This window comes from Boeremia exigua (assembly GCF_020726555.1).
Source record: "Boeremia exigua strain MPI-SDFR-AT-0100 chromosome Unknown C7974scaffold_2, whole genome shotgun sequence".
Lineage (NCBI taxonomy): Eukaryota > Fungi > Ascomycota > Dothideomycetes > Pleosporales > Didymellaceae > Boeremia > Boeremia exigua.
The window spans coordinates 3,085,222-3,100,293 of record NW_025763519.1 but is presented as its reverse complement, the minus strand read 5'-3'; the positions used below and the strand labels follow the sequence as shown (position 1 = coordinate 3,100,293).

Below are 15,072 nucleotides of genomic sequence, written 5' to 3'. Positions count from 1 at the left end.
AGTGTGCAGCAGTGGTGTGGGATTGATGGAGCTGGTTTTAGTAACGCCCGATGTGCCCATGGACATTTTTGGTGTACATTTTACGGCGAGTAGTTTTTCGCGTTTTGATACCCGATCTGAGAGATCACAGGACGCACGAGGTGTGTGTGTCAGGCGCTCATGATGACATGGTTACGAGGTGCCGGAGGGTATGAAGTTGGAGGCTTCTGCGTGTGTGTGTGTGTTAGAGCGGCAGTCTGTGTTTGTAGAATACAATTGCATTGCCGTCAAAAGCTTGTCTCTGGTTGGGAATACCTCTACTCATAATGGTTGTGTCTACCCACAAAACTCTGATGATGATGTCTACAGCCCATAGCCCTCCAACCACCTTACTTCCCTAGCCTGCATCTCCAAGGCCCGCCTCATCTCACGGCCATACTCGCGCTCCAGGGCCCTGGCATCCACCTCGTCGGCGCCGACCTGCCACTCCAGCGCGTCCGCAAACACATCCTCGTCAAACAGCCCCGCGCGGCCAAAGCCCAGCATGCCCAGGCGGCCGTCGCCCGTCCACAGGACCAGATTTTCTGTCCCAAGGGCTGGTGGTCTTGAGCCCTGTGGCGCGGTCTCAGGGGTGACGAGCGAGGGTGACAGGGTCGGGATGAGGCGCTGGACCATGTCTCCACGACCGGTACAGGCACCATCCACGTCGTTGATGTTAAAGGCGCGCACGGCGGACCAGCCGTCCCGCTCGACCCAGCGCACCTCGCCGGCGCCATCGCAGCACACGATGCGCGTGCCGTGCGGGGCCACACCTAGCAGAGCGGCCCGCCCCGCGGTCTGGCGATTGCGGGCACAGGCGCCGGGGTTACGGGCTGTGCCTGCATCCGCGCTGTTGATGGCACGCTCGGGCGAGGACGAGAGGCTGTACAAGTCCAGGGCGCCGCGGCCTTTGTACGCGCCGGCGGCGGCGAGTGTGATACCGGAGGCGTGGCGAGCGGCGACGAGGGCTTCCGGCGGGGCAGTAAGGCGCAGGGACGGCGGGACGAGAGGGGTGGGCAGAAGGGCAAGGCAGGCGGTGCGGGTGCCGGTGTACAGGGCGCCACGCAGGCGGGGGAAGAAGCGGCGGTCGTAGTTGAGCAGCGAGGGAAAGCGGCCGGCGGCCCAGATGGGGCCGTTGGAGTCGCCGAGCGAGGGCGTGTGGGCGATGGAGAGGGCGCCGGGCTGAGCGAGGGCGGCAGCGGGGCCGGGCGAGGGCGCGCGCGGGTCGTGCAGGTGCAGCGACCAGTTTGTACCGACGGTGAGGGGCGTGGCGGGGTGGGCGTCGCTGAGGGCGGTGACGGGCGAGGCGAAGGGCGTGCGCGCGACGAGCTGCAGCGTGTGCAGATCGACCTGCACGAGGGCGTCCTGGACGGCGAAGAAGCCCGTCTGGCGCGCGCTGTCGATGCTGACGCAGGCCGCGGCGCCCGTAGCCGTCATGATGGCGCGGCTCTGGGCGCGGTCGGCGCGCGACAGCAGGCCCGGCGCGCTCGTCGCAACGACGCGCCCCAGGCGGCTGCTGTGGGCCGCCGCGTCCCAGACGCTGACGCTGCCGTCGTCCAGCGGGGCCACGAGCCTCGCGGCCAGCCCGTTGGCGTCGTAGAGCATGTCTGCGCCCGTGGCTTCGCGGCGCACCGCGTCGCCGTCCTCGCCGTCGTGCCCCGCGTCCTGGAACCAGCTGACGCGGTGCGGGCCGTGGCGCTGCACAAACTCGCTGTACCAGTTGACCCTCTCCCCGACGCTGCTGGGGTCCCAGTTGCTCAGCAGCGCGGCCCGGCGGCGCTCCTTGCTCCGCCTGACCTGCGCCTCTGCGTCCGGCGCGCGCGCGTCGTGCACCGATACGTCGAGCGAGCCGGCGAGCCTGTTGGCAGCTTCAATGAGGTCCGCGAGCCGCGGGTCCGCGTCAGCCGGTGGCGCCGTGGACGTCGTCTCGAGGCGGCGGCGGCGGCGCTCCGTGGCCGAGTGCGCGAAGCACAGCTGCTTCCATAGCCTGTTGTCGCGGCTGAGGTTGAGGAACTGGCGCGACACGTGCTGGAGCGTGACGAGCTCGGCGAGCTCGAGGTCTGCTGCTGTCAGCGCGACGAAGAAGCGCGGCGGCTTTGTCGTGTGGGCACATACACGCGATAATGTGCAGAATCAGCTCGTCTGGGAGGTGCAGCATGTTGTGCGGCGAGGTGGGCATGGCGACAGTCCAGTCAGTATCCAGTCTTGGCCGGCAGTTCATCCAGTGTCGAGCGCAGTAGGACTGGGCTGCTCCGACCTTATCATCGCGGCTGCATCAGAGGGCTCGTCGCGGCTGCACGAAAGGGCGCCTCGCCATGTACTGAAGGCGGAGGCTAAGACCATCTTGAAGATACGCGTCGTCACCATCACATGCTGTACCCACATCCAACCAGCCTCTTGGCACTTTTGTAGTATTCAAACTATCTGTATTGCAGACAATATGCTGCACAATGATAATAGAATAGCTCTATCCAACTATATGCTCCAAGAAGCAAATGTCTAACAAAGTAACATGCGCTGTACTGCGCCTGACGTTTCCATCGAGTGTCTAATAGCTTAACCGTCTCTAGGCTTAAAATAGACCTCTCTTTGCCCATTCGCTAATACTTCTGCAGTAGCTTTATCAACACTGTGCATCTCCTTTGGGAACTTGCAGAGCTGTTTGTTACAGAAGCAGTTGTGTCTGTAATAGCATCTCCAGTCACGACACCCCAAACCGGTACGACAGACCTCCCGCCTGAGATTCAACCGATAGACAAGCTTCTCTTCGTCCGACAAAGGACCATGCGAGTAACCGCAGTTCCCTGGACAACCATCGCTAAGCTGGTACATACGACAGTACCTCATCTTCACTACCTTGATTTTGTGACTCCAACTGAGGACTGCTGCCTGAGAAGGATTTGAGAGCTTCTCGTCGACTCGCTGGCCAGTTGCATTGACGAGGACGCGTTGAGGAAGATCTCTTCCACAAGCCAGAGTTCCGTTGCTCGTCTCCTTGCCGCTTACGAGACTTGCCTGCATATCTCCAGTGGGACTGTGGCTTACAACCCTCGCAAGAGCTCCAGGGCTGCTGTTTGGTGTCGAAATCCTAGAGATCTCGGGCAACCAGGTCGGAAAAATCGACTTCATCGTCATCGATCGAAAGGGCAACCTTTGGAACTCTTTACCCACACTGAACGAGTGGAGAAGTGTGATTCGTTCGACAACAGCCTGATCTTCCGTGAAATCCTCTAAAAGTCTTACGTAGCCGTTGTCGTGACAAGCTCCAAAAACGATGTGGCGGCAAGTAGGATTTTTCACAAACTGTTCAAAAACGCCTGAAAGAATTGGTTACTTGTAGACCATGCTCTTCGAAACTTCTCTTACCTTTGATCTTCTTGTCTGCGCGATCCTTCCCACTTCCGACGAAGACGAAGTCAGAGCCAGCATGAGCTTGGGAGAAGCCTTTTGCAAAGTCCCACAAAGCTACGGACGATTTTATTAGCCCGACTCTCGAGAGATGACCAGATATGCCATCCATGTTGGCAAAAGCTCGTATCACAATTGGCAAATGGGCCAATCTAGGCTCGGTCTTTCCAAGATACCCCTTCACTTGCGCTTGGAGATCAAATACTGCCTTTCGCCCGCCATCGGGGTCGTGGTAGTATGAATCCTTGAACTGCAGTACATTAGCATCGGACTCAGCGGCCTGTCTGAATGACTTACCATGTACGCATCTGCATCAGCATCGATCAAAACCAAAACAAACGAGCCATCGTCCTGCTTGTATCAACGCGTAGTTCACCAAGAAGATCACAAGACACATACAAAGGACTGCCGTAAATCCTGGAATTGACTCTCCAACTCTGCTACCCGCTTCTGTGTCGCGCGTCTTGCGATGCGCTCTCCTTCCAGATCACTGCAAGTGTCTTTGTACTGGCGAGAGAGGTCTGCAAGCTGACTGTGAAAGGCCTATTAATCGCTGATAAGCTCCGGAAACTCATTTTATGTTATCTGCACTGGTACTTACATCCATCCACTTCAGTCTTTCATCTTCATAGGCTCGGAATGATCTAACCCGGAATGCAAACTCCTCCACAACGTCAGCAGCCATTGCTGAAACTTCTTCCTTCTCAAGTTTGCTCACGAGCGCAAAGATCGAATGTAGTGCCGAAGCATGTAGATATGAAGGCGGCTGACGATTGATCCGCCTCTCGTGCTTCGCAGCAACACGGTGTTACACTATGTGCGCGCCTAGCAGCCGACGCATAGAGAACTAGCTCTGCAACTTGCAAGCCGCATAGCGTTCCTTGACCAATTCGCACAAAGTCGCCGTCTCCAAACCAATCACACACAAAGGCGGGATCACCTGGGAGACGGCAGTATGGCGGCGGCTCACTGCAGGCGAGTGTGGTAGCGTATACCTGCCAAACCGCAGCTTCCCCTTTGCGCAGTATCCGTGCTTTCATCAGATCTGATATTTTGTAGCCATGCGACTTGTTTATATATCTGAAACATCACTAACTTTGAGGCTGTATTGCTTGCGATCGGGCGAAGGAAGGTCTCTAAGCGCCATGGCCCACAACACCTCGTAACCCAGCACACACCTCGTTTTATTTCATCACATGCCTAGCTGTCCATTATTATTGTTATTTGTACTTCGTTTCTGGTCTCGTAGCTGCCTCGGTGGCAAGCCAGATGCTCTTAGGCGTAATGGTCGATGAGCAGGGAGGGTGGAGATGAAGGAGATTATATACCGAATGTAAAAGCGCTATGTAATCGCAAAAATATATGTATTGTACACATACCCCAACGCCATCGCTATGTGTAGAAAACCATGACGCCATACAAGAGTAGTATACCGAGCTATGCGAATACCCCCTTGACTCCTCCGACAACCCACACCAGCGACCGTGCCAGTAGTAGACTCGGACCCGCATACCCCACCTTGCCCAGACCATGCAGCGCACCCACGCCCACCGGCCTATGCACAGCAACAGCCATGCCCTCGGTGCCAGGCACGACAACGCCCTTCCTCGAACTCAAAATGGCAAAGCGCAGAATAACCTCCAGACATGTAACACAAATGGACACGACAATGAGGAAGATGATAATCCACGTAATGCGTGTCATCTTTTTGTCGCTGATGCTGTCGGACAGAATCTCGCCCAGGTCTAGAAACACCTGGCAGCGCTCGTTAAGAACCTGGATGCGCGGTTTGATTTCGAGGTACTCGCGGACGGCGGTGTAGAGGGGGTGTAGCGTTGGTTCCGAGTCCCAGAAGAAGGCGGGGTCGTCGAGAAGGTTGGATGCTGAGGGCAATTCATTAGTTTTTGGCTCGGTTTTTCTAGTGTCTCGGGGAATAGAGTACGTACATAGGTTCACGTCGACGCGGCTGGTGAAGAGCTGGCCAATCATTTTGACGACGTCGGTGCGCCGCATGCCAAGCTTGCCGGTGAGGGCGAGGCGCTTGGGGACGTACTGGGCGGCGAGCATGGTGCGGCTCATGCCCTCTTCGAAGAGGCTGAGTTTGGTGCTCTGGGCGATGGCGTGGCTCATGGCGAGCTTGATCATGTGGTCGCCGCTCTTCAGGGTGATCATGTCGTTGTAGACGCGCGGGCGCGGGATCTCGGGGTTGTACTCGAAGTGGAACTCCTCGGTCTCAAAGTCGCTCTCGGTCAGCGGGCGGGTGGCGATCTGGATTCCGGTATGGTTGATGCTGAAGGTCAGGTCGGCGAGGATGTCCTTCTCCTGCTTCTCGGTGAAGTTCCAGAAGACAACGACGCCGTAGCTGAAGACGAACATCTCACCAAAGGTCAGGGCGTTGGGCGGCACGCGGGCGGGCTGCGAGTCCGAGTCGCGGCGCTCGCGGGGGTGCGAGTGGGACAGGAAGTGCGGCGACTCGTCGGCCTGGTCGTCGTCGCGCACGTAGTACGTCTCGTCGTCGCCAAAGTAGCCCTCCTGGTGGTGGCGGGCCTCGTTGCGCTCAATCTCCTCGTCGAGCACCGTCTTGCCGCCCGGCGACTTGAGGGCGGGGCTGCTGCGCACGCGGTAGCCGTCGGCGGCGGGCAGCAGCGGCAGGTGGTAGACGCAGTACAGGCAGTCGTCGTACAGCTTGGTGCGGGCGTGGTGCGTGTCCTTGACGAAGGCGGCGGTGCCCTTCATCTTGTAGGCCTGGGCGGTGCAGTAGGCCGTGACGCGCGACAGCTTGTCGGTGCGGCGGGCCTTGGGCAGGCGCTCTGCATAGCTCTTGTCGGCCGGCCCGCCCGCGCGGCGGCCGAGCTGGGCGTCGGTGGGCGGGCCCGCCTCGTCGAAGGCGCCCTTCTCGTCGTCGTCGGCCTCGTCCGTCTCGGGCAGCAGCACCAGCTTCTCGCTGAGCTTGGACGAGCGCGTGGGGATGTGCGCGGGGATCAGCCGCCCGGACAGCTTGGGGTCGAGCGGATGGCGCCCGCTGGGCGTGCGCGTGTGGTTGACCGGCCGCGATGCGGGCGGCCCGCGGCGCTGCTGCGACGGGATGTCCGACGCGTACTGCAGGATGTTGTCGACCGAGATCAGCCGCGCGCCCGTCGCCTGTCGCTGCAGCGCCGACGACGGCCGCTGAGGCTGCCGCGGCGCTGCGTCGCGCGAGTCGCTCATGAGCACCGTCGGGCCGCGCTTGCTCTTCGCCGTGGGGGCGCTCATCGTGGGCGTCGAGGGCGTCGGGGGCGTCGGGGGCGTTCCGATCCTGTGTCAGTTGCGCGCCTTGTACCAATGGGCGTGGCGTGGTCGGTGTGTCGTCGACTCGTCGTGATGTCCGGCGAGTAAACTTCGGCCGCGGCACGTCATTGCGGGTGGGCCTTGCTGCAGCCCGCTCCGGTCGCTCCACACCTGCACGCAACGGCTGCACACGTGATTGGCTGCACAACCAGCGACACAGCGACTCATGCACAGCAACTCATGCAGTACACAGCAACTCATGCAGTATTGTACACAGCAACTCATGCAGCACACAGCATGGACCATAGTACTTTGTAGATCAAGCAGCATCGCAGACTGCCATTCGTCGTCTTGATGCGCCGTGCGCGACTATCTACTGCCCACCAAAACGCCATGCCCTGACGGTGCCAGACCAGCCCCAATCCAACCAACAAAAGAAACACGATTTGCCCCTCTCTCGTGGCCTGCCGCGCCAATCAAAAAGTAGTACACCAGGCATTAACAAGGGCATTAAACATGGCAAGGGGCGACTTCACAGCCGTTTCCCAGGAACGAAGATAAACAGACAGCACACCGCCGTCAGCACCACCACGAACAGCACTAGCACCGTCATGGCCCGGCGGTTGAGCGTCTTCTGCACAAACTTCTCTCTGATCTTGTTGAAGTCGAAGAGCGTGTACTCGCTGTACCCAGCCAGGGCGAGCAGCGGGTCGAGCATGTACTGGTGTGTGATGATGAGATAGATGGCCACGAAGAAGGGAAGGATGAGCTGTGACGTGTCAGTGAAGCATTGCTAATCCAAGCCATGAAAAAGCACGTACCCAGCATCTCGTCGATCGAGACATGTCGAGGAAGATCAGAACAAACGCCGTCCACACGGCCGCAAAGAAGCTGACCAGTCCTACTATGAGCCGGATCATCATACTTTGCGGCACGAGGTTGCCGAGACCTTTGCTCTGCAGAAATCCCGGGTAAGCGTCGCGCTCCATTGCTTGGAAGACGTAGTCCTTAGCTTGGTCAAACAACTCCGGGTCCGATCGCTGCTCCGGCCCTTCTATGGCATTTTGCACGTCGTTGAGGATGCTCTGCGGAATGATAATCTCTCTCTCCGATCCGGGCAGCAGATACGTGTAGAGAATCTTTTCAGCCGATGCGCGCAGGTCCTCTCTGCGCGGCTGCGTGTTGTCAGCGGAGGATATCTGGCCCGGCGAGCTGGAGTCGCCGGGAGTCATGGCAAAACTGGGGCGCGGAGGTTCGTGGCTCTGGTTGCTGCCCTGGCTGTTCTGCGGCGAGTGGTTCCTGCTCGGGCGGTCCGACCTAAGGAATGCCGAGAGGCGCTGGTCGTCCATGTCCTTCTCGTTCGACGGGCCCTCGCCTGCATCGTCAAAGGTTTGCATGTAAGATGAGCGCTTCGACGCCTTTTCAATCTCCGGGGTGTCTTCCACCAAGCTCCTGTGCAGGCGTCTTACATACAGACGGCACAGCTGCAGGTGCTGGGAGACGTCGAGCCTGCGGTCTGTCAGCGGCGGCGGCGCAGCCATTCTCTCGTGCCAAAACCTACCAGAAGTCCAGGTAGTCGACCGAGCGCTGCTGGTCGCGCATGTAGATGTAGAAGGAGAACAGGTCGAGCGGCGCAACCGTCTTGCGGCTCAACACTTCAAACAGGGTCGGGAAGCGGTTGCGGTAGACATCCTGGCCATGGTCGACGGGCCGTTGGAGCTCGTTCGACATGGCGGCGACGAGCGAGAGAGTTTGGGAGCGAGAGGCGTGCGATCGTGTCGCTGTGGTCCAATGTGGTCCAAGAATAGAGGTATCGATAGGCGCACGCGGCGTTGGGCGGAAAGGGCGTGCAGCTCGCGGCGATTGCGTTCGGGTAACGGCGCACGAGAGTAAGCGAGTGACGGGGAGCGAGAGGTCGCAAGGGGAGATGCGGATGTGGAAGGAGCGGCGCGGAGTGAGTGTCGCGGGGCTGTTGGCGTGTTTGCGCGCCCCAATCGACGTGAGAGACGACGGTGAAGCTGGGAAATTAGACGTGAGCGAGGTTGCGCGGTGACTTGGCGCAGCAACAAGGATGCCGTCGTTGATGTCAGCCACCCGCCGATCGCTCCACCGGAGGAGAGCCGCAGCGCGACGCGATAGGGGAACTGGCAGGCGCGATTGTGATTTGGTGGAATCACCTGCACCTCTGCAACGGCCGTGCGCTTGGCTCGTGGGTGTAGCTATAAGGGATGATATAGCGAACGCGTTTGGCGGAGGTGAGTGGAGCGAGCGTCTGAAACGCAGACCAGGCAACCAGCGGCTGTTACCGCTTTCCGGTGTACTGCACACTACGACTCCAGAGAATCGTGCAACGCGGCGACACATGCAACGCGGCGACACATGCAGTGCGGCGACACATGCAGAGCTGCAGTCTGCTCGCCGCAGTCTGCCTGCTCCGCCCAGACGCATCCTGGCTGTGCAGTCAACGTGGAGTCACATTGTACCAGCGGCTCCAACTTCTCACTTGGCTCAGCTCAGCTCAGGCAGCAGCTTTGTGGAGCCGAGTGGCCCAGGCACATAATGCGCTGAACACCGTTGATTGTTCAAACTCATTCTACGTGCTTGCATCTTAGCCCTTCCTCAAACTTGTTATCGCTCTGTCTGTAGACTACAAACGCAGCCATGGCTCCTTCACCCCTGCCGGAGGGCTTCCTCTCGGGCCCAGCGCCGAACTTGACTCGCACTAACATCGATCTTCACAAGAACGGTATCTTGCCCGGGTACACGGACATCTGGGCTGTAGTCCTAGATGGAGTGCTATCCGAGAAAGAGTGCGACGAGCTCATTGCGGGAGCAGAGGCGACAACTGATGGCAAGTGGGAGCGTGCTATGGTCAACATCGGGTGCGGTCAGCAAGCCATGTACGAGGACATCAGGAAATGCGGGCGCATCATCTGGGACGATAGAGATCTGGTAGCGAAGTTGTGGGCGAGAATCGAGGGTGCCGTGCCTGAAATCCACGAGCTGAATAATTGGCCAAACGTCACCGGCAATGGACCCGCGAAACGTAACGAGACATGGAAGCTGACAAGGCTGAACGAACGCATGAGGTATTTGAAATATGTTGGCGGGGAGTACTTTAAACGTATGTATGGCAACCTTGACCGTGCAAGGGACGCTAACACTCACAGCGCACTGTGACGGCACATACGAGACACCAGATCTTAAAGAGCGCTCGTACTTCACGCTGCACCTGTATCTCAACGACGCAGACGACAGCAGAGGCCAAGAACCGCTCATAGGCGGCGCCACCACGTTCCACTCTTACAATATGCAGAGCCGTGTCGATGTTGTACCCAAGTACGGCCGAGTGCTCCTATTCCAGCACCGCTTTCTCCTCCACTCCGGCGACGACGTTGTAAGCGGGACGAAGTACACCATGCGAACAGATGTCATGTTCACAAAAGAAGCGGCGGAGAAAGCGGGCTCCACGCGCTTGCACGGCTGATGGCAGTCTAGGAGCTGTGCGCTTTCGTGTGCGTCTGGGAGCAGCACCGGGCAGCATTGAGTAGACGTGACTCAACATATGTCCTTTGTTAGCAGTATCCTAGGAACAGTAAAATGGCAGGAGCGCAGCAGCGCACTTACGTAGAAAGAAAAGAGGTGAACGGCCTGCCTCGCCAGAGTAATCAGAATCGAATGATGCTATCCTTCTTTCACCGAAGCTACTCGAAATCCAGCATGCTGCGTATTGTACTACAGTGTCGCCCCATGACAGGGCACACAATCTTCGCACCGACTCCCATAGGAACACCATATCCACCGCGCGCAGTTGCCTACGCGCAACTTCTTGGGCCCTGAGCTTTCTGATGCCGAGTACAGACGTGAGTCACGCCAGGCCCTTACGGGCAGTAGTGCCGAAGCACAAGAGGTGAAGATTACTCCGAATTTCTCATCTGCAGGATGGGACAACTGCAAGCAGTGTCTGTGTGGGTGCAGAGAAACGCAGCGTTGGCGAGGCAGGCCGTTGAAGGAAAAAAGTTGGGCGGGGCATCGTGAGGTTTTGTAGCTGCTCGGCTGAATCGGCCCGCGGCGGCGGCGTTCGTTTTCCCGCTTTCACATGATTCATGTTGACTCGCTTCTAAATGGGTCACAGCAAAGACTGCTTCACTCGATTGACGACAAATAGCGTCTACAATTAAAAGAACCGAAAACAAGCGTCTCAGGAGATGGCCATGCCGATATTGGTGTTCTCGAACATTCACTGCGTAGAGCAGGTTCACTCGCGCGACATTCCATTGGCAACCTTTCACTTCGGTGACTGTCTCGCGGCCATGCTTGCCATGTCTCAAAACTACTTTCACTAGGTTTCTGAACAGCACTCTTGCACAAACTAGCCCTTCCTTTTCGCTGACTCCCTGTATGCTATTCCTTATAGTCCAACCCCGCCGTCGCATCGCACACACTCAACCTTCTCCTAATCCTTAATATGTTTCCCCGCGACCTATGTAATACCTTGCTGGTTAAGCTCACTGGTATGCCCTCAAAGTCTGCCTTCCTGGCGACCCGAGTCGTACCTGCCAAAACCGACGACAAGTACTACAACGACAAGTGCATGCTCTGTTGGGATGGCTACAGCGAAGAGCATCCTCCAGTCAAGATACTACCCTGCGGTCATGTCTTCGGCCGCGACTGCACCTACTTGATGGCTGAAGCCGCTACCGGTAACTTGTGCGCCATCTGCTGGGTCGAGCTGTTCCGTTCAGGTTTCTCATCTAAGACGGTCGGACTGTGGCTACTGCGCCAGGCAGTGGTGTTCATAATTTCGTACATGGACGCGATCCAATATCTGCTTGACTCCTTCTTAGCAAGACTCCGTAAGCACTGTCCCATGCCAATCTGGTTTGTGGACTGGGTTCTCGAAGGGCCGCGATTTTGGGCTACGACGTATGTGTACTACTGCACCGGCATTTGCTCTCGCAACCCGAATCTCCGTTTACATCTGGCTTTTGGGCCTGCAATCTTGGGCGATACGGTCTGTCGAGCCATCGCCTGTATACCTTTTCGATGGGTAGTGGGCCAGGGTCTCGGTTTTGGTACCGCCAAGGTCTTGTTTCTCATGGTCGAGATAGTGATGGCTTATGTCTGGCAGCGTTTCATTTGGATGCACCTTGAGGGTCAGTTCAGTCACCCTGAGGATCGCGTAACGATTAGGCATCTTTCTTATGCCGCCCTGGTGGTGAAGGGGCTCATCATCACTTGTCTGCTGTGGTATGAGCCCATGACCATGCTCGGATCGGTGTGGACGACTCTGGCGATAGTAGCATGGCGATAGTAAGTAGACGGTGAACAGAAAGCTCTTCATAGTGGAATATTGTGTATCCTTGTTTCAAAGTGGTGCTGCACACAACAGTTTGGCTTATCGGGCGTAAGGTGGGCATTCTCGCTGTGCACTTCATTAGGATGTATCTTTTCTGACATGCGGCCTTTTACTGTCCGGCATGTTTTTTCGATAGTTCCGATACCACCTGTTGAAATTCTTACACTGATTTTGGAACATTGCGATGTCTACTATCCCCTGTGATTCCGTCGAATCGAAAACACCTCAACTGACAGTCTGAACTTCTAGGACGCTAACATGTTGTACAGTATGCACGGTCATATCTCATTGTAGTTACGACATTGTGGTCACTGGCGTGCAGCCCTCCTTCACCGATACAGGAGTGGGAAGCAAACCCCATTTTGATTGACGCTGTCAGTTGTCCATAAGTGCTTCGGTGAGCCGTACTCGATCGGGTCGATCTCGGCAACACAGGCAGAAATAACACCTCATTCTTCGTGTAATTGTCTTGGTCCACCCACTCGACATGGGTTTGAACTGACTGTCAGTGCCGTCGGGGCAAGATGTCGATGCCATAGTATGGACGGTGGCTGACCAAACACTATTACTGCGGGACACCCTCCTGTGTTCTGTACCTATATGGTATCAAACCCGCGCTTTCACGCAGCACGCCCGTTCACCCCTAGTACCTAATACCCCCGACATGAAACCCTCTTCTACACAACACCCAATCCTTTCCACAAGCAACCAGAACGCTCCAAGCTCTTCTGACAACGCTTTTTATCCCATCCCGTACAGTCTTCCTAACCACTTATGCTGTTACCACATTTCCGTCTGATAAATACGCGAACGGCAAATACCCGCTGTGCTGGGACACGAACGACATGCATGCCCCAGACACAGCAGCCTGCATCTAGCCCTGCGACGTCTCTCTGAGGGAGAACGAATGAGTATGACAACTTTATTCGTATACTCACCGCAAAATAACTCATAGTTAACCTTTTGTGTGTTTCGCCGTCTTTACCATCTAGCTGATAGGTAATTGTGATCCATGATAGACATACAGCCCTTCACGCCCATCCCTAGTGACTTCATAGCTTAGGACTATGATACGCCACTGCAGGGACCTCCAGCGTATCCTGCCGTTGCACCGGCGCAATCGCATCCCCTGTATCTGCGCGCGCACGCCCCACGATCGCCGACGGCGTCGACGGGCCTTCCCCATTCGACCGTATGCTTGACGCCGAGCTGGCCACGCGCTGTAGCCGCTTTTCGGTGAATTGCTTACTGGTGATGTCAAAATCTTCGTTTACCCGGTCTTCGCCGGGGATCATAGGGTACTTGTATGCTTTTTTGTTCTTGTGCTCTTTGGTGTCGAGTTCGCGGTGAGTGGCTTCGCTCAGGCGTACGCTGGTGCTTTCGAGCCAGTCGCGTACACGGCCCCGCCCGGCGCTCGATCTGGAGCCGGGGCTTTGTGGAACATCGAGTTGATCCGTCTCGGGCAGCCGTTCGATGAATTCGGGTTGAATTGACTCGTTGTCTGCCCCGGTAAAAGTGAAGATGGGTTGCAGTTCGTTCCGTTCACTAGAACGTCGTTGTAGCATCTCAGTGTTGGCTCTGGCTTGGGTAGGTGAGCAGGGTTCTTCCGAGGAGCGCCTCCGCGAGAGAGGAGGCCTGTCACTATGGCCTGAGTGCGAAGACATGGGCTTTGTGAGGTCTTTTTGGTCTCCATAGGTTACAAACACCTCTTCCTTACTCCAGTACACGTATAACGAGCCCAGCGCCGCCATGCATGTACCTGCAATGGGTGACCACTGTCCTGCTGTGCGTTAGTGTGGCTCAATCAAGTAATGATACTATCATACCTATAGAAGCCATAGGCTCGGTCATGTACATTAGCTGGTTACTGAAAAAGTTGATCTCGCCTACGATGAGTATGGCTAACACGATTCCTCCAAAGAGTGGTATCTCAATGACACCCAGGAATCGTGTGACTGTAGTGTTGATGCCCTTGAGATCGTGGGGAGTAATTTTGATGGCATCGCTCTGTTGTGATTGTTCGCAATCGTGCTGGGTCTTTCGACGAGTCCTATAGCTGCTCTCTAGGATCTTGTCCCAAGTGAACATCAGACTTAGGATGGCAGGTATACAAACCCCCGCGGCGATCAGCATAGCAGCATTAAATGTCAATACACTCGGCACCGGAACGACATATATATTCTTTGCTGAACCACCGCGCATGTCAGAGTAGGGCCCAGTGTCTTCTGAGCATGTCAAGTTGCATGTCGTGTTACCGTATGGAAATTTCCCAACGGTCAGGTTCGGTATACCAGCCTCGTCATGACTGCAGTCGGTCGCTGTAACCCTCGAAAACTCAACGCACAGCGCTATCAGACCCGATATGAGCAAAATGGTCCACAGGAAGACAAGGTTGCGGCCAGCTGAGTTAAAGTAGGTCCCCGATATGCGAAGAGTGGTCGGTACTGCAATGATGGCAATTGTGCACAGCTGCCAGGCCCCAAAAACATCTAGATCGACGGCGCCTAGGAATATGGATGTTAGATGCTGCGAGAAACAATGTGCGGTGTCTTGGAATTGGGAAAGAACTGACCATTCACATGGTAGAACGCGAGCACGATGCCGTGGAGTGCACCAATCGACGGGACCAGCAGCGCAGCGGCGAGACAAGCATTTCTTAGCCACTCTGCCTTTCGTAGCAAAACGCAAGTGGCTACAAGAACATAATACCTGAAAGAAACGTGAGCTTGCGATAGGCAGAGGGCTGTGCATGCAGCGTACAGAAACCGTGAACCAGCTCCATATTGGGAAGACACCGGCCAAGCACAGACAACGTCCAAGGGCTGTAAGGTGCCATTGCCGTTATTAACGGAGCCCGATGACGCACCTTCATCGCTCCGAGCGAAGACATCGTACAAGGCTGGGGTAGCTGGCATAGTCGCGACCGCACTACGCTACTGTACGAGATAGCGGAAACACCGATGCTAGATGGATTTGCATTGCCAGAAATCTGAGCGCGGAAGGAGTGTGCCTTGTAGGTA

At 56.7% G+C, this 15,072-nt stretch overlaps 7 protein-coding genes across 7 annotated transcripts; 2 read left to right on the top strand and 5 right to left on the bottom strand.

Annotated features, from left to right (window-relative positions):
* Positions 1-342: 342 nt before the first annotated feature.
* Positions 343-2,176, bottom strand: C7974DRAFT_431383 (uncharacterized protein; the record flags this gene model as incomplete). Its single annotated transcript, XM_046144772.1, has 2 exons — positions 343-2,084; positions 2,134-2,176. The coding sequence occupies 2 exons, from the start codon at positions 2,174-2,176 to the stop codon at positions 343-345; spliced, it is 1,785 nt and encodes a 594-aa protein (XP_046002105.1).
* A 303-nt stretch (positions 2,177-2,479) lies between these two features.
* C7974DRAFT_117267 (uncharacterized protein) lies at positions 2,480-3,832 on the bottom strand. The gene is made up of 2 exons (XM_046135094.1): positions 3,385-3,832; positions 2,480-3,335 (listed from the first exon to the last, which is right to left on the bottom strand). Exons 1-2 carry the CDS (start codon positions 3,536-3,538, stop codon positions 2,575-2,577), a joined length of 915 nt encoding a protein of 304 aa, XP_046002104.1. The 5' UTR covers positions 3,539-3,832; the 3' UTR covers positions 2,480-2,574.
* Positions 3,833-4,655: 823 nt separating this feature from the next.
* Positions 4,656-6,786, bottom strand: C7974DRAFT_386804 (uncharacterized protein). Its single transcript, XM_046141099.1, has 2 exons — positions 5,373-6,786; positions 4,656-5,309 (listed from the first exon to the last, which is right to left on the bottom strand). The coding sequence occupies exons 1-2, from the start codon at positions 6,676-6,678 to the stop codon at positions 4,864-4,866; spliced, it is 1,752 nt and encodes a 583-aa protein (XP_046002103.1). The 5' UTR covers positions 6,679-6,786; the 3' UTR covers positions 4,656-4,863.
* A 439-nt stretch (positions 6,787-7,225) lies between these two features.
* On the bottom strand, positions 7,226-8,424 carry C7974DRAFT_302423 (RGS domain-containing protein; the record flags this gene model as incomplete). The annotated part of the gene is made up of 3 exons (XM_046137899.1): positions 7,226-7,462; positions 7,515-8,202; positions 8,255-8,424. 3 exons carry the CDS (start codon positions 8,422-8,424, stop codon positions 7,226-7,228), a joined length of 1,095 nt encoding a protein of 364 aa, XP_046002102.1.
* Positions 8,425-9,223: 799 nt separating this feature from the next.
* On the top strand, positions 9,224-10,304 carry C7974DRAFT_117236 (oxidoreductase domain-containing protein). The gene is made up of 2 exons (XM_046135093.1): positions 9,224-9,817; positions 9,864-10,304. The coding sequence occupies exons 1-2, from the start codon at positions 9,355-9,357 to the stop codon at positions 10,178-10,180; spliced, it is 780 nt and encodes a 259-aa protein (XP_046002101.1). The 5' UTR covers positions 9,224-9,354; the 3' UTR covers positions 10,181-10,304.
* A 565-nt stretch (positions 10,305-10,869) lies between these two features.
* C7974DRAFT_386799 (uncharacterized protein) lies at positions 10,870-12,042 on the top strand. Its single transcript, XM_046141098.1, has one exon. The coding sequence runs from the start codon at positions 11,162-11,164 to the stop codon at positions 12,005-12,007; it is 846 nt and encodes a 281-aa protein (XP_046002100.1). The 5' UTR covers positions 10,870-11,161; the 3' UTR covers positions 12,008-12,042.
* Positions 12,043-13,104: 1,062 nt separating this feature from the next.
* C7974DRAFT_409603 (uncharacterized protein) lies at positions 13,105-14,967 on the bottom strand (the record flags this gene model as incomplete). The annotated part of the gene is made up of 4 exons (XM_046143407.1): positions 13,105-13,832; positions 13,879-14,556; positions 14,625-14,761; positions 14,813-14,967. The coding sequence occupies 4 exons, from the start codon at positions 14,965-14,967 to the stop codon at positions 13,105-13,107; spliced, it is 1,698 nt and encodes a 565-aa protein (XP_046002099.1).
* Positions 14,968-15,072: the final 105 nt, after the last annotated feature.

What these genes read in the sequence shown, in the direction of transcription:
- C7974DRAFT_117267 (XM_046135094.1), bottom strand. Translation starts at nt 3,538, where the DNA reads ATGGATGGCATATCTGGTCATCTCTCGAGAGTCGGGCTAATAAAATCG. An exon ending in CGCAGACAAGAAGATCAAAG is followed by an intron (nt 3,336 to 3,384) that starts GTAAGAGAAGTT and finishes CAATTCTTTCAG; the next exon opens with GCGTTTTTGAACAGTTTGTG.
- C7974DRAFT_386804 (XM_046141099.1), bottom strand. Translation starts at nt 6,678, where the DNA reads ATGAGCGCCCCCACGGCGAAGAGCAAGCGCGGCCCGACGGTGCTCATG. An exon ending in CCGCGTCGACGTGAACCTAT is followed by an intron (nt 5,310 to 5,372) that starts GTACGTACTCTA and finishes AATTGCCCTCAG; the next exon opens with CATCCAACCTTCTCGACGAC.
- C7974DRAFT_117236 (XM_046135093.1), top strand. Translation starts at nt 9,355, where the DNA reads ATGGCTCCTTCACCCCTGCCGGAGGGCTTCCTCTCGGGCCCAGCGCCG. An exon ending in TGGCGGGGAGTACTTTAAAC is followed by an intron (nt 9,818 to 9,863) that starts GTATGTATGGCA and finishes TAACACTCACAG; the next exon opens with CGCACTGTGACGGCACATAC.
- C7974DRAFT_386799 (XM_046141098.1), top strand. Translation starts at nt 11,162, where the DNA reads ATGTTTCCCCGCGACCTATGTAATACCTTGCTGGTTAAGCTCACTGGT.